Here is a 24,970-nt window from a genome sequence, read left to right as displayed (position 1 = left end):
ATTCACTTCTATTTTCAAATGTGCTTCGTTCTCTTGGTATCCCTTGTTGAAAAAAAATACGCACATATCCACTAGTTAGAGCTAGTTGCTGAGTGGTGCCTGCACACGTCCCTTGTGATTGGCTAACTAGATGTGTTCAGCTAGCTGCCACTATAGCAATGCTGTCTCTTCAGCAAAGGATATGAGAATGAAGCAAATTTTATAATAGAAGTAAATTGGAAAGTTGTTTACAATTGCATGTTCTATCCAAATCATGAAATATTTTGGGGGGGTTTTTCTGTTCCTTTAAGGAAAGATATGTAGCAGGGATATCCTTGAGAAGTCAACAGGGTGCTCAATTTTAAGAGCTAACTTACATGAAAAGGGGGCAAAATAAATAATGAAAATATATTGCAACGTTGTTTAATTATGCATAATTAAATATTATACATACAAATCTCAAGGGTTTTACTACTGTCCCTTTAAAAGTAACTTTATAGTGAACAAATTAATTACATACACTAAACTATAATAATCACAGATGCAAAATACTACTTAAGAATAGAACAGGCTTTAAAAAGGAAACTATAATATCTTAATTTTCAGATCTGTACAATGTGTAAAGCAAATAAAATGGTTTGTAACTAAAAACACAACTTGAAGCATTACTGTAGCAATGAACGAAGGAGTTCAAAAGCAGGGAAATACCTATGCTTAAATGAGGTGTGAGATATTTGTAATATTTAGGATTATCTCTGTGCAAATATCTATACAAAATTTAATTCTAGAACACAATCTAGTTCAGTGATTTTTAACCTTTTTTTTTCCGTGGCACACTTTTTTACATTAAAAAATCCCGTGGCACACCACCATCCCAAAATTTAAAAAAAATCACACATTGTAGCCTAATACAGCATATATATATACACATACACACAAACACACACATACTGTATGTATTGTGCTGTTATGCCATGCCTCCTACAAACTACCCCTGCACTGGGAGTAAAAAAACAAGCAAAGTTTAAAAAATATGTCACACTGTTGTCAGTCTGCCGTGGCACACCTGAGGATCTCTCACGGCACACTAGTGTGCCACGGCACACTGGTTGAAAAACACTGATCTAGTTAACCAAACAGTATTTTCTTCCTTTTTTTAAAAAAAAAGCAAACAGGAAAAACTTATTAATATTTCATTTTTTTAAAAACCCTACAATGTTTTGTGATGTTATCAATATATTGTATTACTCTTAAAGGGACAGTATAGGCCAAAATAAACTTTCAGGATTCAAATAGAGCATTTAATTTTAAACAATTCTCAAAGCGCTAGTTCATCTCAGTCTGCCCCTGTTTAAAGATTGTAATTGAAGTTTATTGTAAAAAAATTGTAAAACATTGCATTTGCACCTTTAAAATTACAAACATTTTACTTGCTGAATTTTGCTGCAAATATTTTTATGACAGTTTGTACATGAGTTTTGAAGTTAGAGGGACATTAAACACTAAATACAATGTATAAGTATAGTATTAAGGTTATTCCCCACTTCCCTCCAATTATGGGTATATTCCATTGTTTCCTATGGTGCTCACTAGCTCAAAGCTCGCAGATTGAGACTCTGGTTCAACATGCGTACGTACAAGTTGAAAGTAGAATGCATCTTAAATTGGTCGAATCTACATCTATATACAATAGAGGTTGCAAAATTCTGATTAAATTACTGAATAACGAAGTTACAGCGAATGTTGATCGTTGCAGCCGGAAATTGAATCGAATTGGATAATTTTTTAATAAATTGACAACAAGATAATCTTGTAGTAGTCTTTTTTGCGTGTAATTTCAACCTTAATTATAGCGAGTTTTCAGCTAAAGCTTTGATAAATGGAGCCCCATGGGTGAGCCAATATCAAGTGGCATGTATGTGCAGTCACCATTCAGCATCTAGCTCCCAGAAGCGCATTGCTGCTTCTGAGCCTACCTAGATATGCTTTTCAACAAAGGATACCATGAGAATGAATTTAGATGGATAATATAAGTCAATTGGAAAAAATGTATGGTCTATTTGAATCATAATAGACAATTTGGGGTTTCATGTCCCTTCAAATATCGGTTCTGCCCACTTAAAAGTCTTAAAGACACACTTAAAAGATAACTCTTGGAATATTTAAACAATTTTATTGAAAATTATAAACATGAAGGTGTTAAATTTTGTAATTATTCTAAGCGGTCGATTTATCAAAGCCTTTGCGCCCCTTACGACTGCAGGTTTTCACAAGAGAACCTGCAGTCCGTAATTAACAAGCAGCGGTCATTGGACCACTGCTTCCCTAACCTTTTGCCACCTCTTAGGACAGCTCCTGCCCACGCCTAATAGGTTGTGTGTGGGCTGAGGGCAGGATTGCACGCGAGCACAAAATAGCATTAGTGTGCAATGCAGAGGCAAGCTGTGGTGGACAGGGGTGTGTATGTGCACCCCAGCTTGATAAATAAACCCCCATCTATCTGTTCTACAGTATAAAGCTTAAATACATGGTAAAAACAAGCATAGGAAACTTGTGGAGGGAGGGTGTTCTGACTGGTAGCTGATAGAAACTTATCAGTTTCTAAGTTAAAAAAATATATATATCCAGAAGATCACACATAAAGGAAGGGACTATGACGCATGCAGAAAAATAAGTATGCACTGTACATAGATGAGATATTTTAATGGTTTGATGAGTTATCAAGGATCCTAAAGTGATCGTTCATACTGCCGGAGAAAAGGAACTGACTCATCTCATTTACTGGGCATATTATTTTTTTTTAAATAAAAAATAAAATAGACTAAAAATAGTTTACCCTGTCACAGAAGTTAAAGCTGAATGAGTTTGTTTGATCACATGCTTCCTGCATTTTAATCGTTTTCTATTTTACAGTGAAGAATTAAAAGTGCCATATACTGTTACAAGATAATCTGGAAATTGTCAGGGAATGCTGACCAGCATGAGATTATTGTGAAATGCTATTTATGGTTCTTCCACTGGCTGCATCTTCTATTTTTCACTTGGATGATCAACAATCTCAGTCTAAAAAAAAAGGATGAAGGAATCTCAGCCTCATGGTATAAATCTTGTTTGAGGAGAGGCATCAGTTAAACTGCCTCCTTTTTTATATGAAATATATGAAATGGTCATCTTTCTCCTGCTGTCAACTCTTGATAACAATATTTTTATGGTAGACGGTCTCCTAATATTGACATGAATATTTGATAAGCCTGAACATGCTCAAACAACAAAACTGACACCAACCTTTCAGTAATGGCACTAACAGTGCTGCTATCACATCATATTCACTCTGCTTTGTGTAGAACACTACTGTGCTTGAGTGGAATACAGTTTAGCCCCATTTAAGAATCTACAATTTTGTTTAGATTTTTTATCCTTGTTTCCATCCCCCCCATTTAATTTATGCCAAAGATATAATTTCACATAAACAATCAAAACTTTCAAGCTTAAAAAGGGACATTAAACACTAAATAAATGCTATAGAATGATGCATTCAAAGAAAAAGATTAGTCTTAGAATAATAACATGAAGATTTATTTTTTTAAAGTTTCATTAGCTGATTAAATATTGACAAAAAAAGTATAAAGTGTTAGTGTTTATAAAACAATGAGAGCTGCCATGTTATAACTTAGGTTGCCTTCCCTGCTGTGGCCAATTAGACAGCTATAAATAGGTCACTAGTGTTTGCAGTCAATGGCTGTGTGGAATATAACCATGTTCTGCATCTGCATTTCCATTTCTAACAGCAACTGAAAAGCTCACAATTTTAGAATTGAATTACAGGAAGGGGGGGGGGGATAAATAATGAAAGTATATTGCAGAGTTTTTGTTAATAAAAATATAGTTTATCATTTTATATTACCATCTCTAAGTGTTTAAAGGACCACCAAACACAGAATAATTGCATTATCAGTAAATGCATAATAAAAAGACAACACAAAAGCACTTTGTTTGAATTTCAAATGAGTAGTAGATTCTGACAAATTTTGAAGTGAGTTCTATTTTTCCTCCTACTGCATCATGTGACAGCCATCAGCTAATCACAAAATGCATATACGTATAGTTTGCACATGCTCAGTAGGAGCTAGGGCCTCATAAAGTGTGCACATCTTTGGAACTTTTAGGTATATTTAAAAGTATATAAAAAACAACTTTTTTTCCCATTTACAAAAAGCACTAGATGTCAGGACTATTTCCTGCCATGAACTACTCAAGATGCCTATCTAGGTAGATCTTCAACACAGAATATCATGGGAACGAGGCAAATTTGATAATTGAAGTAAATTGATAACTTTTAAAAAAAGTTATGCTCTGAGTAAAAAATTAAAATTTTTGAGTTTCATATCCATTTAACAAATATAAAAAATGCACAAAAAGAATAGTAGATACTCCAAATAAGGAGTGTATAAAAGTCTAGGATAAAGCACACATAGCAAAACGTAAAAAATTACCAATAAAAGTACAGTGATGTTCGTCAGCCAAAAACACTTTTTTTAATCAATAAATAACAATATAAAAATATATAAACATACTAGGGATCCCATAATCAAAATCATCATAAATCTAAAGCTGGCTATTTTTGCATTAATCTAAACTCTAATTTAACAGGCGGGTAGTGTAACTCATTCTGAACATATATGCTACACTTACACTGTCCAAACTTACTTAGGAAAGAAAAATGGGGGGGCATATCCTTATCAATTTAACGCCTTTACATTTTTATTTCTTCAGAGAAGCAAAGAACTAGGAGTCCTGACATTAAAACAAAATAATGCTACCACTTGCTGACATATCTCTATAGCTATATCAGCTATAAGAATGTGAAAACCTTTATCAGAAGGGTAACCAAATTCAGTCTATTAAATGAGAGGTTTTATTATATTTTTATATTGTGAGGAGATAGTTTAACCTGCCCCTAGTTTTTTGTTCTATATACACACAGACAGAGTACAACTCATCCCTCTCTATTGTGTGGGAGAGAGGGACTATTCTATCAAGTTATAACGTCAGGAGGATAACCAGACAGCGACACCTGGGCACATCAACTCTCTTTATTAGGTAAATGTGTACACCAGATTTTTAATGGTAATATACACTCAGCCAATCATGTTGTAGCAACTCAATGCATAAAAGCATGCAGACATGGTGAAAGGGTTCAATTGTTATTCAAAACAAACATCAGCGCAAAGAAGAAATGTGATCTACAGTATGTAAGTTTGACCATGGAATGACAGAGAGGTTGTTTGAGTATCTCAAAAACTGTAGTGAATTTTAACACCCAACAGTCTCAAGAATTTCCAAAGAATAGTGTGAGTGGCAGTTCTGTGTTTGAAATGTCTGGTTAATGGTAGATGGTAAAACATATGGCCAGATTGGTTCAAGAGACTTCATGTACCTTAAAAAGAACCAACTTCTTCCTAAAGAATGTGATGACATTACAAGCATGTAAGCTACACACTAACTTTCTGTATGTTGGTTTTATAACCAAGGAAAGAGGTATCAGTTGTACAGTGCAAAAACATTGCGTGCATAAAATGCTTTGTGTGAAAAAAAAACTAAAAAAACCCAACAACAATATGAACAGCAAACATACAGTAGGAAAAAAACAGGTTAAACCCAAACTGATGACATGCAAAGTGACACATTAGCCACAAATATAAAGAAAACAGAATTTATGCTTACCTGATAAATTACTTTCTCTTGTGGTGTATCCAGTCCACGGGTTCATCCTTTACTTGTGGGATATTCTCCTTCCCAACAGGAAGTGGCAAAGAGAGCACACAGCAGAGCTGTCCATATAGCTCCCCCTCTAGCTCCACCCCCCAGTCATTCGACCGAAGGTTAGGAAGAAAAATGAGAAACCATAGGGTGCAGTGGTGACTGTAGTTTAAACAAAAAATCTACCTGACTTAATAGCCAGGGCTGGCCGTGGACTGGATACACCACAAGAGAAAGTAATTTATCAGGTAAGCATAAATTCTGTTTTCTCTTGTAAGGTGTATCCAGTCCACGGGTTCATCCTTTACTTGTGGGATACCAATACCAAAGCTTTAGGACACGGATGAAGGGAGGGAACAAGACAGGTACCTTAAACGGAAGGCACCACTGCTTGTAAAACCTTTCTCCCAAAAATAGCCTCCGAAGAAGCAAAAGTATCGAATTTGTAAAATTTGGAAAAAGTATGCAGCGAAGACCAAGTCGCTGCCTTACAAATCTGTTCAACAGAAGCCTCATTTTTAAAAGCCCATGTGGAAGCCACTGCTCTGGTAGAATGAGCAGTAATTGTTTCAGGAGGCTGCTGGCCAGCAGTCTCATAGGCCAAACGGATGATGCTTTTCAGCCAAAAGGAAAGAGAGGTAGCGGTCGCCTTCTGACCTCTCCTCTTACCAGAATAGATAACAAACAAAGAAGTTGTTTGTCTGAAATCCTTAGTTGCTTGTAAATAGAACTTTAAAGCACGAACCACATCAAGATTGTGTAACAGACGTTCCTTCTTCGACGAAGGATTAGGACACAGAGAAGGAACAACAATCCCCTGGTTAATATTCTTATTAGACACAACCTTAGGAAGAAAACCGGGTTTGGTACGTAAAACTACCTTATCTGCATGGAACACCAGGTAAGGTGAATCACACTGTAAAGTGATTAAATCTGAAACTCTTCGAGCAGAAGAGATATCTACCAAAAACAAAACTTTCCAAGATAAAAGCTTAATATCTATGGAATGTAAAGGTTCAAACGGAACCCCTTGCAGAACTGAAAGAACTAAATTCAGACTCCATGGCGGAGCCACAGGTCTATAAACAGGCTTGATTCTGACTAAAGCCTAACTAAACGTTTGAACGTCTGGTACCTCTGACGTTTGTGAAAAAGAATAGACAAAGCAGATATCTGTCCCTTTAAGGAACTAGCTGATAATCCTTTCTCCAATCCATCTTGGAGAAAAGACAAAATCCTGGGAATCCTAACCTTACTCCATGAGTAACCCTTGGATTCGCAGCAAAAAATATATTTTCGCCAAATCTTATGGTAGATTTTCCTGGTGACAGGCTTTCTAGCCTGAATCAGGGTATCAATAACCGACTCAGAGAAACCACGCTTTGATAGAATTAGGCGTTCAATCTCCAAGCAGTCAGACGCAGAGAAATTAGATTTGGACGTTTGAAAGGACCTTGTATTAGAAGGTCCTGCCTCATTGGTAGTGTCCATGGATGACATGTCCACTAGGTCTGCATACCAGGTCCTGCGTGGCCATGCAGGCGCTATTAGAATCACTGAAGCCCTCTCCTGCTTGATTCTGGCAACCAGACGCGGGAGGAGAGGAAACGGTGGAAAAACATAGGCCAGATTGAGGACCAAGGCGCTGCTAGAGCATCTATCAGCACCGCCTGGGGATCCCGGGACCTGGACCTGTAAAGAGGAAGTTTGGTGTTCTGACGGGACGCCATCAGATCCAATTCTAGAGTGCCCCATAGCTGAGTCAGCTGGGCAAATACCTCCGGGTGGAGTTCCCATTCCCCCGGGTGAAAAGTCTGATGACTTAGAAAATCCGCCTCCAAGTTGTCTACTCCTGGGATGTGAATTGCTGAGAGATGGCAAGAGTGATCCTCCACCCATCTGATTATTTTGGTTACTTCCACCATTGCTAGGGAACTCCTTGTTCCTCCTTGATGATTGACGTAAGCTACAGTCGTGATGTTGTCCGACTGAAATCTGATGAATTTGGCCGCAGCTAGCTGAGGCCATGCCTGAAGTGCGTTGAATATCGCCCTCAGTTCCAGAATGTTTATCGGGAGAAGAGCTTCTTCCCGAGAGCATAAGCCCTGAGCTTTCAGGGAGTCCCAGACTGCACCCCAGCCCAACAGACTGGCGTCGGTCGTTACGATGATCCACTCTGGTCTGTGGAAACACATTCCCTGAGACAGGTGATCCTGAGACAACCACCAGAGAAGAGAATCTCTGGTCCCCTGGTCCAACTGTATTTGAGGAGACAAATCTGCATAATCCCCATTCCACTGTTTGAGCATGCACAGTTGCAGTGGTCTGAGGTGTATCCTTGCAAAAGGGACTATGTCCATTGCCGCTACCATTAGTCCGATTGTCTCCATGAACTGAGCTACAGATGGCCGAGGAATGGAATGAAGAGCTTGGCAAGTAGTTAAGAGTTTTACCTTTCTGATGTCCGTCAGAAATATTTTCATTTCTACAAAGTCTATTAGGGTTCCTAGGAAGGGAACTCTTGTGAGGGGGAGAGAGAACTCTTTTTGATGTTCACCTTCCACCCGTGAGACCTCAGAAAGGCCACTACAATTTCCGTGTGAGACTTGGCTCTTTGGAAAGTCGACGCCTGAATTAAGATGTCGTCTAGATAAGGCGCCACTGCTATGCCCCGCGGTCTTAGCACCGCCAGGAGGGACCCTAGCACCTTTGTGAAAATTCTGGGAGCAGTGGCCAACCCGAAAGGAAGAGCCACAAACTGATAATGCTTGTCCAGAAAGGCGAACCTGAGAAACTGGTGATGATCTTTGTGGATAGGAATGTGTAGATACGCATCCTTCAGATCCACGGTAGTCATATATTGACCCTCCTGGATCATTGGTAAGATTGTCCGGATGGTCTCCATCTTGAATGATGGAACTCTGAGGAATTTGTTTAGACTTTTGAGATCCAGGATTGGTCTGAAAGTTCCTTCTTTTTTGGGAACCACAAACAGGTTTGAGTAAAACCCCAGCCCTTGTTCCGCAATTGGAACTGGGTGGATCACTCCCATTGTATGTAGGTCTTCTACACAGCGTAAGAACGCCTCTTTCTTTGTCATGTTTGTAGACAGACGAGAAATATGGAACCTTCCCCTTGGAGGGGAGTCCTTGAATTCTAGAAGATATCCCTGGGATACAATCTCTAAGGCCCAGGGATCGTGTACGTCTCTTGACCAGGCCTGAGCGAAGAGAGAGAGTCTGCCCCCTACTAAATGCGGTCCCGGATCTGGGGCTACCCCATCATGCTGTCTTGGAGGCAACTGCAGGCTTCTTGGCCTGTTTACCCTTGTTCCAGCCCTGGTAAGGTTTCCAGGCTGCCCTGGGTTGTGAAGCGTTACCCTCTTGCTTTGCAGCAGGGGAGAATGAAGTGAGACCACTCCTGAAATTCCGAAAGGAACGAAAATTATTTTGCAAAAAACGTTACTGTGCCTTTAAGAGATAAAGGCACACAATTTTCCAAAACAGTGAAAAATGCAGCAAACTTTTCGAAAGTTTTACAGTATGTACCTAAAGCATTAGTAAGATTGCACCACTAGCAATAAAAACGATTAACCCCTTAATGCCCAAACCGGATCGATAGTAAGCAACAGACCGGTTAAAACAACTTCAGCAGCTTGCCCTTAGGAGCCAGATTTGTGGGGAAAAAAATTCTTATAGGCCCTCAAACTGTAGCAGGACCCTCCATGTGAAACAGCCTGAAGTTCTAGTCAATATAACTGCGCATCTGAGGCGCGAAATTAGGCCCCTCCCACCTTACTCCGGTGCTGTGAGGCCTAAAGAAACACTCCTAAGTGTTTTAATAATAGCCATGTGGGTAACAACCCCTGAAAGAAACCCAAAGGAACCTTCAAAGTGTCTCAAAAAAACTATATTTCTCAATAAAAACCGTTTGCCATTAAGTAGTGTCAACCAGCATAAATTAGCCCTGTTATGTAAGCTAGCAATTCCATACTTAGTCTCTGAATACAGCTTACCCTTCCCACAGTCCTGTCTAGAAATAAATGACTGAACATACCTTATTGCAGCCTAACCTGCAAATCGTTCCCCCCAACTGAAGTTTTCTTGTACTCCTCAGTCCTTTGTGGGAACAGCAGTGGATTTTAGTTACAACATGCTAAAATCATCTTCCTCCCTGCAGAAATCTTCATCTCCTTTCTGCTAGAGAGTAAATAGTACACACCGGTACCATTTAAAATAACAAACTTTTGCTTGTAGAAAATAAAAACTACAATTCTAACACCACATTCACTTTACCCTTCCGATTGCTTAGAGCCGGCAAAGAGAATGACTGGGGGGTGGAGCTAGAGGGGGAGCTATATGGACAGCTCTGCTGTGTGCTCTCTTTGCCACTTCCTGTAGGGAAGGAGAATATCCCACAAGTAAAGGATGAACCTGTGGACTGGATACACCTTACAAGAGAAACATGTAACCTGCAAGATTACGTTGCATACATCAAGATCACGTTGCATACAACGGGATCACCAGCATCCCATAGATATCCTCTCAAGTGAATATAGAAGTCTGAATGCTGGGACTCTTGCAAGGCCACAGGCGGTGCCTCCAATTATTGTCAGGGGGAGGCTGAACCCGTGTAGTCGTGAACATGCCATACAGAAAGCAGTAACACCATTTCTATCTGTGCACAATAATAAACACTTCAAGCTCAGCTCTAGATGAACCCAACATTTATCTTTTGTTATTCAGATAGAGAACACAATTTTTAAAAAAGTTTGCAATTTACTTCTATTATCAAATTTACTTGGTATCTAGATAGGTAGCATGCACATGCTTGAAGCACAGCATGACAGGAAATAGTGCTGCCATCTAGTGCTCTTGCTAATGTATAACATTGTTGTAAAACTGCTGCCATACAGCGCTTTCAACAAAGGATAACAAGAAAAAAATAAAAAATTGATAATAGAAGTAAATTGGAATGTTGTTTCAAATTGTAGGCTCTATCTGAACCATGAAAGAAAAAAATGGGGTTTTATGCTTCTTTAATCTACTGTCCCTTGAATTGAGCCTTTGAGTTTTCTACCTTGTGCAAAGTTAAAAATGATTATTGGCGCTAAATTAGGAATTATGTGTTCTATGGGTCATGAACTTATTGCTTTGCTTATATAAGTTAAGCATCTTATCTTTTAGGTTAAAAGAACTGTGCTGTGTTGATTTTTTTAAGGTTTAGAGCAACACCTTAGTTCATATAGATGATCAAAAAAAATACAAACCATAAAAGGTCAAAGGAACATAAACAATCCTGCCAACTAAAAACATTTATCTCCATTTAATTTTTTTTAGATTTCAATAGTTTGAGACTTGAGACTATTACTTCTGCAGTTCAAATAGAACCAAGTAAAAAGCACCAGTAAATACAGTAGATTTGCATAAACAACAAATGCATGGTAACAAGACAATGCAAAAGCACTTAGTCTGAACTTCAAATGAGTAGCAGAAGTTTTGTCAATTTCCACTCCTCCTGTATGTGTGTGTGTGACAGCCATCAGCCAATCAAAAAAAGGCATATACGTATATCTTATGAATTCTTGCACCATGCTCAGTAGGAGCTGGTGACTCAAAAAGTTTAACTATAAAAAGATTGTGCACATTTTGTTAATAGAAGTAAATTGGAAAGTTGTTTAAAATTGGATGCTCTATCTGAATCATGAATGTTTAATTTTGACTTGAGTGTCCCTTTAACACAAGGTTGATTTGTACTTGTAGCTTTGGATTGCATTAACACATTTCTTTGCCAACTTTGTTGGCATCCTCAGTGACTGAAAATGTTGAATATCTGAAGCACACTGGCTCAGTAATTTTGGAGTTATTAAGTGTTAAAAAAGGTACCATTTTATATTAAACTAAAGATTAGCCAACCAAAACGTACAAGAAAAACTGCTGTATCAATCTTTATGAAGTCTTAAATGCATATTTTATGTTCTATTAGGTGCTTTGTTTTTTTTTTGATGAAAAAATTAATTGTGTAGCTGAAGACAGTAAAGAAAATTCCCTGGTGTGCAAACATTCCGAGGTCTGCCCTCTATTCAAGAATGTGAATTGAAACAAAAATTAAAATCTGAAAATGTATCAGAAGTTATTTTCTGACAATAGTACTATATGTGTGACTAATCGCTCTTGAATTGTGAAACGCGTCAGTCCTGCCTTTTCATGTGTGATATCATGTTGTAATATTCTTTGAATAAAAGTGTTTATTTTAATCATTTGAGGAGTGCTCAGTATTGGATATATGTGCGTATTTTGAATGACCACATTTGCTTAAGCTGTCTAGGGGACAACAAAAAGAAGGATACTGGCATGGGACACAGGCGTGAGTTTATATGTTAATTGGTGGCAGAACTGGCTTTTACTGTGCACTAAATTTATTTAAAATAATAATAGGAATACTCATTTTAAAACAAGACGTTATAAGGAATGATAGAAAATAGATATCTAATATCCCATTATTGCTTATTCGTGAACGGAATGAGCATATTAATTAGTCAAATTAATGGAACCTCTAAAAGCAAATCTGACTGTTCTATATTCACCCAGATGCATATAGATCATGCCATAGTACAGTTATTATTCTATAGATATATGAAATTCATATTGTAGCTGATCATTCCACAGCAACAACAATTACTGCAGTTCTTGTACTTGATCATACTGGCCAGACATTGTCTTGAAGAAAGTACCTATAAAATAAATATATTTTTTGGCAGATAAGAACCAACAGACCTATCCTCTCTCAAAACAATCTGATTGGGCATAAAAAGATATACAATGGGTTATAACTGTGAAAATAAGTCCTACAAATTAAATTGTTTAAAGATTCCAAAGATTGCACCTCCAAGAAAAAAGAAACTGCAATGGTTAAGTCATGTGATTCACTATGGCATGAAATATTAATATGTAACATACTGGCATGCTTCAGAGCTTAACATCAAGCACTAGAGTTAAAGGCTCATTGAGACTCCTAATAGAGACATACAAGTGGAACTTGATTGAATTAAAACATTTATTAAAACAAGTGTGAAATCACCAGGCTTAATGGTCGCTAGCACATTTGGTATAAACAATGTCTTTAAGTTGCAGTATTAAAGAAATTTATCTTAGAACTATATCTTTGCATTTATTCTTGTTCTTTTGTATGTCTTGTGTTTTTTTTAATTTGGCACTGTGTAACCTGCATTTTGTCTTTTATTATTAAACATACAATAATCTAATTCTGTCTTTGGGCTCTAATATCTGAATTCACATTCTGAAGAGACAAGGTTAAAGGCACATTACCTAATTAGTCGTGTGAGATATTAGGTTTCTAAGACACCCTTAATCAAGACTCTTGGTGGTGGCAGGATTGTTAAACTGTGGTGGTGTAGGCAGGATTTGGGGGTTAATTTAGTCTCTTTATGTCCTTTGTAGTGGTAAACCCCTTCATGCCCACAATCTCCCCAATGCCAGGGCTGGGCGGATAGGCTTAGCCGTCACAAGGGCAATGATAGTTATATTTTTTTTTATCGGTGTACTGAAAGAGTCTGGAACAGGAGTTGAACTAAATAATGCAACAATTATTACAGGCGTTAATATTCTTTGTGTAGGCTGAAGTGAAAACACATATTGGAAATTTTTATTCTCCTCAAACATCTCTAAAGCAATTGACAGATGTTCTGAATGTATAACATTCCACTGGAGAATATTCAAAAGTTGTATGAATCTATTCCAAGAAATTGTATTAAAGATAAATGATGGTCCAACACCTTACTAATAAAGAAATGTCACTTATTGTCTAAGTATTGGTATTATTTTGTCCAACCCCTGCCGTTTAAACTGAAGCATTATAACACACTGCCAAGACTGTGCATTCCTTTTCATCGACACAGAGTAAACTGTGCAGAACAAAAACGTCTCCCGGCATTTCTGGTTGGAAATAACCAAGTTATTCAAGAACATTTTCCCCTTTACTGTAGTATCTTCACAGTCAGAGTAAATTCAGTAAAATATATCAGGGAAAGCACAAACAATGTCAGTAAAATCACGGACAAGATGAAACAGGTTATAAAAAAAGATTAGCATAATTTCAAGCTGCAATACAATCTTTATGGCTTTATAGAAAATAATGGAAAGATCCAGAGAGGGATGAAAGGAAGGAATGATAAATAACGAAATAAATAACGAAAGAACAAAAAAAAAACTAACGAAACAACAAATGAAAAAAAACGAAAAAGAACAAAAAAAGAAAGAACAAAAAAAAGAAAGAACAAAAAAAGAACGAACGAAAGACAGAAAGAAAGAACGAAACAAAGAAAGAAAGAAAAAACAAACAAAGGAAGATGAGAAGCAATATAGAAAGAATATAGGAAGACAAGAGGTCCTGAGTTGCAAAGTATTTCAGTTTCTATGTTATTTATAGACAAGTATGGTTATATGTAATACAAAAATAATGTATAGTTTCTCTGAGACTACAAAAACCTTATGCCTTCAGTGTCTAGAGACGTGACAGAAGAAGTGTGAACATTCTAAATACATTTTGGTCAGTTGTGTGTGTAAACCACAAATTAAAATGAGAAATAACACGCTAGAATAACAAGTCTGTTGCAGATCACTGAAAATGAAACTTAAATTTGACAGAAGACATGTAAGATATATAGAACTAAGCAAATAACTGAATAAAAAGGATTTTATATGGATTTAAAATTTGCTAATACATTCAAGATCTAAAAAAATAAATAAAAAGTTATTCTATAAAAATGTTTTTCCACCTCTGGAACAGTTCTCTGATTAATAATAATAATATTAATAATAATAATAATAATAATAATAAACTCAATCTTATGTTTGAATACAAAGTAAAAAAATGACAAATACCAGCACTAATCAATTCCAATCAAATAAGCATTACCAGTAAGAAATCAAAAAAGATACAACACACCAACAGAATGAATAATGATAAGAGACTAGCTTGCTGTCCTGTAAAAAAAAAATAGAAAAAAAAAAAAATGATTTGTTGTACTATAGTTAGTAACTTGACAGACACCAAATTATTACCACTACATTTACTAAAACACATATTGCAAGCAGTGTTATAGGGTTATGTATGCCTTTAGCTGTTCAGATAAAAGGGAAAATTACCTAGTCTGCTCCCATTCCTGGGCATTGCCATGAAAGAGCCAAGGCTTCCACCTATAACACTGTGTGGTCTTCTTAGTGGGGGCTTCTTGAAGGATCCTGTGTATTGATGGAGGAAGGAGTGCATACTGTGAGATGTTGGAGGCCTGCCATTCTTCACAATAGGTTCTACCAATCCCAAACGCCAACAGTTGAAGCCCATTAGAAAAGGAAAGATTGCAGAAGATAGATAAAAGCCCAAAGGGGGAAAAAAGAAGAGAAAGGGTAAAACATTACTAAACAGACCACCTACATTAATCTGAAGACAAAATAAACACTAATGATTAAATAATCTAGCAGAGAAAAATAATTGAGCAGGTCTGTATAGGAAAAAAGTGAACTATTGGCAGTGATCAATTTAGACGTTGATACATAGATTTGACAGCATGTAAGAACCAGAAGGACCATCAAATCTGAACCTATTTCTTCCTCTTCAGTGTAAGCCTAATAAGTATTATGCCCATATCCCAGTTATTCTTGCATTATATTATGTTTTCGTCCCCATCAAATGTACTGGAAGACTAGACTAAGAATCAACTACAAACTGCCCCTGAACCTATTTAACTTCAACTTGAGATCATAATCTAATGAGCTGGTTTTGTTGTGTTTTTAAACAAGACATCAAGTTAAAAAGAATCTGCTGTAAATTAGTTGAATTGCTACTTTAGCCATGCTCTCCATAGTACTGGGTAAGAGGTGTTAAAGTACTCTACTTTACTAAAAAATGGTCTTGGCCATGACTTCATTTTACAATCATGACAACCATATGCCTATCATATAATCATATCTACTGCAAGCTCCCTTTCAATCTGTAAATTTGTGTATTCTATGTGCATTGTGAGTGCCACAGCACATCTTTACTTAGGATTTGACTCAGAATTAACCAATTCAGGAGCCACTCAATATTCTGAGAGAAAATCAGGAACCGTATCTGTCCATCCCGTAATAAATGGGGCTATTTGTGTTAATTGCTTGTGAATAGCAGTTTACAATAACACACATTTAATTCCTGTATAGTAGATGCATTAAAAATATTTACAACAATCACATTTTTATTATTTATCTTCTAGATCTATATTTTATTCTCCAAAAGGGATTGTATGATGGCTTCAGATCATTTTGACAAGTATTAGCTATGAAATCATTAGTCTATTTGTGCATGAGATTTAAAAATGTATCACTGCCATTAGATCACAAAGACAAGAAATGGGAAGTTATTTAATTTAGCACACATAATCAATTTGTATTAAGATAGAAATATCCTCTTTTGATAATGATTATATATTAGTAGACAATTGGATCAAAAAAATATTAAACCCCATAAGACAAGAACTGATTCACATTCAACGTTATTTTTAGAGAATGATTCAATTGATTTATGGAAAACTGAGAAACAGCAACCTGTCCCACATATTTAAAAGTTATTTCTCATAAAAGCTCTAGATTATACTAGTATCAATAATAAATGGCATATATTAACCACCTCTAATCGGCACTGTGCGCCTAAAATGTATATAACCCCAACTTCACCCATGTAACAAAATGCTATAGGTCAAAAAACATAAATTATGCTTACCAGATAATTTAATTTCCTTCTGTACAAGGAGAGTCCACAGCTTCATTCCTTACTGTTGGGAAATAATAAACCTAGTCACCAGGAGAAAGCAAAGACACCCCAGCCAAAGGCTTAAATAGAACTCCCACTTCCCCTAACCCCCAGTCATTCTGCCGAGGGAACAAGGAACAGTAGGAGAAATATCAGGGTATAAAAGGTGCCAGAAGAAAATTACAATTAAGGGGGGCACCCATCGGAGAACACGGGCGGGGACCGTGGACTCTCCTTGTACAGAAGGAAATGAAATTATCTGGTAAGCATAATTTATGTCTTTCTTCTTAATACAAGGAGAGTCCACGGCTTCATTCCTTACTGTTGGGAAACTTATACCCAAGCTCTAGAGGACAGTGAATAAAAACGGGAGGGACAAAAAAGAGATGCGGACCCTAATCTGAGGGCACCACAGCCTGCAAAACCTCTCTCCCGAAGGCTGCTTCAGCTGAAGCAAAAACATCAAACTTGTAAAATTTAGAAAAAGTGTGTAAGGAGGACCAGGTTGCCACCTTACAAATCTGATCCATAGAGGCCTCGTTCTTAAAGGCCCAAGAGGAAGCCACTGCTCTAGTATAATGAGCCGTAATTCTCTGAGAAGGTCTATGTCCCGCAGGCTAAGCGGATAAGACTCCTCAACCAAAAAGATAAGGAAGTCGAAGAGACTTTCTGGCCCTTACGCTTCCCAGAGTATGTCACAGACAAGGAAGAAGCTTATCTAAAATCCTTAGTAGCTTGAAGATAAAACTTCAAGGCAAGAACCACGTCCAAATTATGAAGTATACGTTCCTTCGAAGAGGAATGATTAGGACGCAAGGAAGGGACCACAATTTCTTGATTGATGTTGCGGTCTGACGCGACTTAAGGGAGAAACCCTAACTTAGTACGTAGGACAGGCTTATCCGCAATCTCAGATACTCTGCACGCCGAAGCAATAGCCAGCAGAAAGAGAACTTTCCAGGACAACAACTTAATATCGATTTCATGCATAGGCTCAAACGGAGCCCATTGCAAAACTTTAAGAACCAGATTCAGACTCCAAGGGGGAGCCAAAGATCTGAAGACAGGTCTGATCCTAATCAGAGCCTTAACAAAGGACTGAACATCTGGAAGCTCAGAGAGCCTCTTAGGACAGATTTCAGCCTCGTCTGTTTTACTGCACCTCAGGGAAGTGGCTGAAAGACCCTTCTCCAGACCATCCTGGAGAAACATCAAAATCCTGGCAACCTTAACTTTATGTCAAGGAAATCCACGCTCTTCACACCAGAATATGTAGGTTCTCCACACCTTATGATAGATGCGACGAGTAACCGGCTTATGCACTTGAATGAGAGTATCAATAACTCTCTTACAAAAACCTCTCTTGGCTAGGACTAAGCGTTCAATCTCCCCGCAGTCAGCCTCAGAGAATCTAGATTTTGATGAACAAAAGGACCTTGTCCAGCAGATCCCTGCAACAAGGTAACCTCCATGGAGGAGAAGATGACATCCTCACTAGATTCGCGAAGCACGTCCTTCACGGCCACGATGGAGCAATCAATATTACTGACACTTGCTCCTGCTTGATGCGGGCCACTACTTGCGGAAGGAATGGTAAAGGCGGAAAAAGATCCCTAGGCACCGCTAATGCAGCGATTAGCTCCGCCTGAGGATCCCTAGACCATAGACCCTTATCTGGGTAATTTGGTATAGAGACGAGACACCATGAGATCTATCTCCGGCATCCCCCACCTGAGGCATATCTCCGCAAACACTTCGGGATGGAGAGATCATTTCCCCAGATGAAAGGATTGTCTGCTGAGAAAGTCTGCTTCCCAGTTGTCCACATCCGGAATGTGGATCGATGACAGTGAACAGCCGTGGGCTTCTGCCCACTCCAGAATCTGAGATATTATTTCCTCATCACTAGGGAGCTTCTCGTTCCCCCTTGATGGTTGATGTAAGCCACCAAGGTTATATTGTCCGATTGGAATCTCAAACTGGGGCGAACCCAAAAAAGGTCAAGCCTTCAGAGCATTGTAGATTGCTCGAAGTTCCAAAATGTTGATCGAGAGGGAGCTTTCCTCCTGCGACCACAGACCCTGTGCCTTCTTGGCACCCCAAACAGCTCCCCTTCCTGAGAGGTTTGCGTCCGTAGTCACAATTTCTCAGGATGGTCTGAGAAAGGATGTCCCTCGGGACAGATGATCTGGATATAGCTAGATTCTCTGAGCGATTCTCTCGACCGGTTGTCCAGGGAAATCTGTTGAGACAGATTCGAATGATCGCCGTTCCACTGCCTCAGAATGCACAGCTGTAGCTGTCTGAGACGGAACCTTGCAAAAGGAATTGTGTCCATGCTGGGCACCATGAGACCAAATACCTCCATACACTGAGCCACAGATGGCCTTAAGGAGGTCCAGAGGGCAAGATATGCCGAAGCTAGTTTGCACCGTCCCTGGTCGGTTAGAAATATCCTTGTGGATACTGAATCTATTATAGTGCCCAGGAAATTCTACCCTGGTGCATAGGATGAGAGAACTCTTCTCTAAGTTTATCTTCCATCCATGTAATCAAATAAGAGAGAGAAAAAAACCTGAATGGTCTTCTGCTAGACGAAAGGATGGCGCTTGAACCAGAATGTTGTCCAAGTAGGGAGCTACTGCTATACCTTGGGTTCTGGCGACAGCCAGGAGAGCTCCCAGAACCTTTGTGAAGATTCTTGGGGCCGCAGCTAGACCAAACGGAAGTGCAATGAACTGGAAGTGCTGATCCAGGAACGCACACCTCAGGAACTGGAAGTGGGCCCTGTGGATTGGAACGTGAAGGTAGGCATTCTTTAGATCTATAGTGGTCATGAACTGTCCTTCCTGAACTAGAGGAAGAATTTACCTTATTGTATCCATCTTGAAAGAGGGGACATTTAGAAACTTGTTTAAGCACTTTAGGTCCAGAATTGGACGGAACGTTCCCTCCTTCTTTGGGACCACAAATAGGTTTGAGAAGTATCCCAAACCTCTTTCTGCGATAGGAAACAGGACAATGACCCCTAAGGAGGACAGATCCTGCATGCACCACAGAAAGGCTTCCCCCTTTTCTGGCTTTAAAGACAGGCTTGAGAGGAGAAATCTGCCCTTGGGTGGATGAGACTTGAAACCTATCTTGTTTCCCTGAGCTATGACCTCCAGGACCAACGGATCCAGCACGTTCCTGGACCAAGCGTCTGAAAACAGTGACAGTCTGCCCCCTACACGATCCAGTTTTGGATCGGGGGCCGCCCCTTCATGCCGACTTGTTCTCGGCGGGCTTCTTGTTCCACTTGGATTTATTCCAGGGTTGGGCCAGCTTCCAAGTGCTCTTGGTTTGCTCGGGCTTAGAGTTGAACTGCTGACGTTGGGACTTTTCAGAACAAAACGAACGGAAGTTAGATCCTTGTGCCTCAGCTTTGTTCTTTTCATCCTGCGGAAGGAAGGCACCCTTGCCCCCAGTAACCGTGGTGATAACGGAGACCAGGCCTGAATCAAATAAAATGTTTCCCTTAAAAGGGAAAGTAGTCTAGACTTAGAAGTCATGTCCAGGACTTCAGCCAGAGCGCCCGACGCGTCTGTACTGAGAAACCAGATATTTTAGCATTCAGGCGAATAATCTATCTGCATATTTGCATCACATATAAAAGAATAAGCAATTCTCAAAGCCTTAATTCTTTCCTGAATAACGCAGAGGGGACCCTCCACCTCGATCAATTCCGCTAAGGAGTCGCACCAGTAGGCCGCAGCTCCAGCAACCGAGGCAACAGCCGCTGCTGGTTGAAATAAATATCCTGTATGCTGAAACATTTTCCTGATAAAAGTTTCCATTTTCTTATCCATCGGCTCTCTGAAAGATGAGCTATCCTTAAGAGGGATAGTAGTACGCTTAGCTAATGTGGAGATATAGCACCATCCACCTTAGGGATAAAACCCCACAAACTCTAGCTGAGAGTCCGGGACCAGGAAAATCTTTTAAAGGCAGATAAAGGGGAAAACGAAGATCCAATTCTATCCCATTAGTTCTTAATAATATTCGCCATTTTTACGGGTACAAGAAAAGTTAGCAGCGTTACCCTATCCTCGTACACTCTGTCAAATTTAGGGATCAAAGGTTCATCAGGCAACTTGGCCTCTAGAACCTCTAATATAGACAGAGCATCTTTTAGAAGTAAACGTAAGTGTTCAATCTTAAATCTAAAGGTTGGTTAAAGGTAGCAGACTCTGATCCAGAAATTTCACCCTCTGAAGACTCAGAGTGTGACCCATCCTGAGATACCTGAAAAGCAGACAAATCAAACAAATCACTGGATGTCCCCTGGACCGGAAAGCTATGTTTAACCTCGCCGCGTAAAGCACTAAAGGCCTCAGACAACGCCGTCTTTAACTGCACGGTAAAGTCTGATGGTAAAAAGCTCCCTCCAGACGGAGGATCAGGCATGCTATGGGAAGCTGCATGAGACAATGAAGAAGATTGATGGGTACACACCTTGCGGGACCGCGAGTCCTCAGAGGTGGACGTCTCAGTTGTACTAAAGGGGTTAACCTTCTTAGACAAAATAACCTTGTTGATGCATATGGAACAAAGTTGAGTGGGCGGGCACACCAAGGCCTCCTCAGAATATAGACAGGTATTACTATTAGGAATAGAGGGAGTACCCTCAAGCATATCAGGATCCTCCATAGTTTGCGCTAACAACAGAAGGATACAAATAAATGAACTCTATATTTTTCTCAAAAACGGCACCTATATACCCCCAATGTCTAGAGCACTCACCACCTCCTAGACCCAGGCACCCAGAGAAGAAGTGACCTCTCAGCTAGCTCGGTCAGGAAAGAGAAAATGAAAGTGTGACCACACCCGGTCACATGGTGCGTAATGCAGCACTCGAAGTAAAAGTAAAATACCTGTATTTTCTGTTACCACATAACAACATTCTATGAGCCAAAAAAAAATCCCACATAAAGCAGCATAATTCAAAGAACACATTTGATTAATCCCCACTGTTCAAAATCCTCCCTCAGGAGATATTAACCCATGATTCTATAAAGATAAAAACATAATTTATGCTTACCTGATAAATTCCTTTCTTCTGTAGTGTGATCAGTCCACGGGTCATCATTACTTCTGGGGATATTACTCCTCCCCAACAGGAAGTGCAAGAGGATTCACCCAGCAGAGCTGCATATAGCTCCTCCCCTCTACGTCACTCCCAGTCATTCGACCAAGGACCAACGAGAAAGGAAAAGCCAAGGGTGAAGTGGTGACTGGAGTATAAATTAAAAAATATTTACCTGCCTTAAAAACAGGGCGGGCCGTGGACTGATCACACTACAGAAGAAAGGAATTTATCAGGTAAGCATAAATTATGTTTTCTTCTGTTAAGTGTGATCAGTCCACGGGTCATCATTACTTCTGGGATACCAATACCAAAGCAAAAGTACACGGATGACGGGAGGGATAGGCAGGCTCTTTATACAGAAGGAACCACTGCCTGAAGAACCTTTCTCCCAAAAATAGCCTCCGATGAAGCAAAAGTGTCAAATTTGTAAAATTTGGAAAAAGTATGAAGCGAAGACCAAGTTGCAGCCTTGCAAATCTGTTCAACAGAGGCCTCATTCTTGAAGGCCCAAGTGGAAGCCACAGCTCTAGTAGAATGAGCTGTAATTCTTTCAGGAGGCTGCTGTCCAGCAGTCTCATAAGCTAAACGAATTATGCTACGAAGCCAAAAAGAAAGAGAGGTAGCGGAAGCTTTTTGACCTCTCCTCTGCCCAGAGTAAATGACAAACAGAGAAGACGTTTGTCGAAATTCCTTAGTTGCCTGTAAGTAAAATTTTAGAGCACGGACTACATCCAGGTTGTGCAGTAGACGTTCCTTCTTTGAAGAAGGATTTGGGCATAAAGAAGGAACAACAATCTCTTGATTGATATTCCTGTTAGTAACTACCTTAGGTAAGAACCCAGGTTTAGTACGCAGGACTACCTTATCCGAATGAAAAATCAAATAAGGAGAATCACAATGTAAGGCTGATAATTCAGAGACTCTTCGAGCCGAGGAAATAGCCATTAAAAATAGAACTTTCCAAGATAACAACTTTATATCAATGGAATGAAGGGGTTCAAACGGAACGCCCTGTAAAACATTAAGAACAAGGTTTAAACTCCATGGTGGAGCAACAGTTTTAAACACAGGCTTAATTCTGGCCAAAGCCTGACAAAAAGCCTGGACGTCAGGAACTTCTGACAGACGTTTGTGTAACAGAATGGACAGAGCTGAGATCTGTCCCTTTAATGAACTAGCAGATAAACCCTTTTCTAAACCTTCTTGTAGAAAAGACAATATCCTAGGAATCCTAACCTTACTCCAAGAGTAACCTTTGGATTCACACCAATATAGGTATTTACGCCATATCTTATGGTAAATCTTTCTGGTAACAGGTTTCCTAGCCTGTATTAAGGTATCAATAACTGACTCAGAAAATCCACGTCTTGATAAAATCAAGCGTTCAATTTCCAAGCAGTCAGCTTCAGAGAAGTTAGATTTTGATGTTTGAAGGGACCCTGTATCAGAAGGTCCTGTTTCAGAGGTAGAGACCAAGGTGGACAGGATGACATGTCCACCAGGTCTGCATACCAAGTCCTGCGTGGCCACGCAGGTGCTATTAGAATCACTGATGCTCTCTCTTGTTTGATTCTGGCAATCAATCGAGGAAGCAACGGGAAGGGTGGAAACACGTAAGCCATCCTGAAGTCCCAAGGTGCTGTCAGAGCATCTATCAGGACTGCTCCTGGATCCCTGGATCTGGACCCGTAACGAGGAAGCTTGGCGTTCTGTCGAGACGCCATGAGATCTATCTCTGGTTTGCCCCAACGTCGAAGTATTTGGGCAAAGACCTCCGGATGAAGTTCCCACTCCCCCGGATGAAAAGTCTGACGACTTAAGAAATCCGCCTCCCAGTTCTCCACTCCCGGGATGTGGATTGCTGACAGGTGGCAAGAGTGAGACTCTGCCCAGCAAATTATCTTTGATACTTCCATCATAGCTAGGGAGCTTCTTGTCCCTCCCTGATGGTTGATGTAAGCTACAGTCGTGATGTTGTCCGACTGAAACCTGATGAACCCCCGAGTTGTCAACTGGGGCCAAGCCAGGAGGGCATTGAGAACTGCTCTCAATTCCAGAATGTTTATTGGCAGGAGACTCTCCTCCTGACTCCATTGTCCCTGAGCCTTCAGAGAATTCCAGACGGCACCCCAACCTAGAAGGCTGGCGTCTGTTGTTACAATTGTCCAGTCTGGTCTGCTGAATGGCATCCCCTTGGACAGATGTGGCCGAGAAAGCCACCATAGAAGAGAATTTCTGGTCTCTTGATCCAGATTCAGAGAAGGGGATAAGTCTGAGTAATCCCCATTCCACTGACTTAGCATGCACAGTTGCAGTGGTCTGAGGTGTAAGCGTGCAAAGGGTACTATGTCCATTGCCGCTACCATTAAGCCGATTACCTCCATGCATTGAGCCACTGACGGGTGTTGAATGGAATGAAGGGTGCGGCAAGCACTTTGAAGTCTTGTTAGCCTGTCCTCTGTCAGGTAAATCTTAATTTCTACAGAATCTATAAGAGTCCCCAGGAAGGGAACTCTTGTGAGTGGAACGAGTGAACTTTTCTTTTCGTTCACCTTCCATCCATGTGACCTTAGAAATGCCAGCACTAACTCTGTATGAGACTTGGCAGTTTGAAAGCTTGAAGCTTGTATCAGAATGTCGTCTAGGTATGGAGCTACCGAGATTCCCCGCGGTCTTAGTACCGCCAGAAGAGCACCCAGAACCTTTGTGAAGATTCTTGGAGCTGTAGCCAATCCGAATGGAAGAGCCACAAACTGGTAATGCCTGTCTAGGAAGGCAAACCTTAGGTACCGATAATGATCTTTGTGAATCGGTATGTGAAGGTAAGCATCTTTTAAATCTACAGTGGTCATGTATTGACCCTCTTGGATCATAGGTAAAATTGTCCGAATAGTCTCCATCTTGAACGATGGAACTCTTAGGAATTTGTTTAGGATCTTTAAGTCCAGGATTGGTCTGAAAGTTCCCTCTTTTTTGGGAACCACAAACAGATTTGAGTAAAACCCCTGTCCCTGTTCCGATCGTGGAACTGGATGGATTACTCCCATTAACAAGAGCTCTTGTACGCAGCGTAGAAACGCCTCTTTCTTTGTCTGGATTGTTGACAATCTTGACAGATGAAATCTCTCTCTTGGAGGAGAGTATTTGAAGTCCAGAAGGTATCCCTGAGATATTATCTCTAGCGCCCAGGGATCCTGAACATCTCTTGCCCAAGCCTGGGCGAAGAGAGAAAGTCTGCCCCCCACTAGATCCGATCCCGGATCGGGGGCCCTCAATTCATGCTGTTTTAGGGGC

The 24,970-nt window shown here is 39.8% G+C and overlaps 1 protein-coding gene across 4 annotated transcripts in view; it reads right to left on the bottom strand.

The window, feature by feature from the left end:
• The window catches only part of CDK17 (cyclin dependent kinase 17), a 238,046-nt gene that overhangs the window by 67,002 nt on the left and 146,074 nt on the right, over positions 1 to 24,970 (bottom strand). For 2 of the 4 annotated variants that reach the window (XM_053716948.1, XM_053716949.1), the window contains one exon: positions 14,907 to 15,071. The exons of 1 other annotated variant lie outside the window; for it this stretch is intronic. In XM_053716948.1, coding sequence (XP_053572923.1) covers positions 14,907 to 15,071 — 165 coding nt within the window. The remainder of the gene's footprint in view (positions 1 to 14,906; positions 15,072 to 24,970) is intronic. One more of the 4 variants, XM_053716950.1, reaches the window with a different exon arrangement.

Source organism: Bombina bombina, chromosome 6 (assembly GCF_027579735.1).
Source record: "Bombina bombina isolate aBomBom1 chromosome 6, aBomBom1.pri, whole genome shotgun sequence".
In the NCBI taxonomy this organism is placed as follows: domain Eukaryota; kingdom Metazoa; phylum Chordata; class Amphibia; order Anura; family Bombinatoridae; genus Bombina; species Bombina bombina.
The sequence above is the reverse complement of the archived record's forward strand: the minus strand, read 5'-3'. Positions and strand labels throughout refer to the sequence as shown.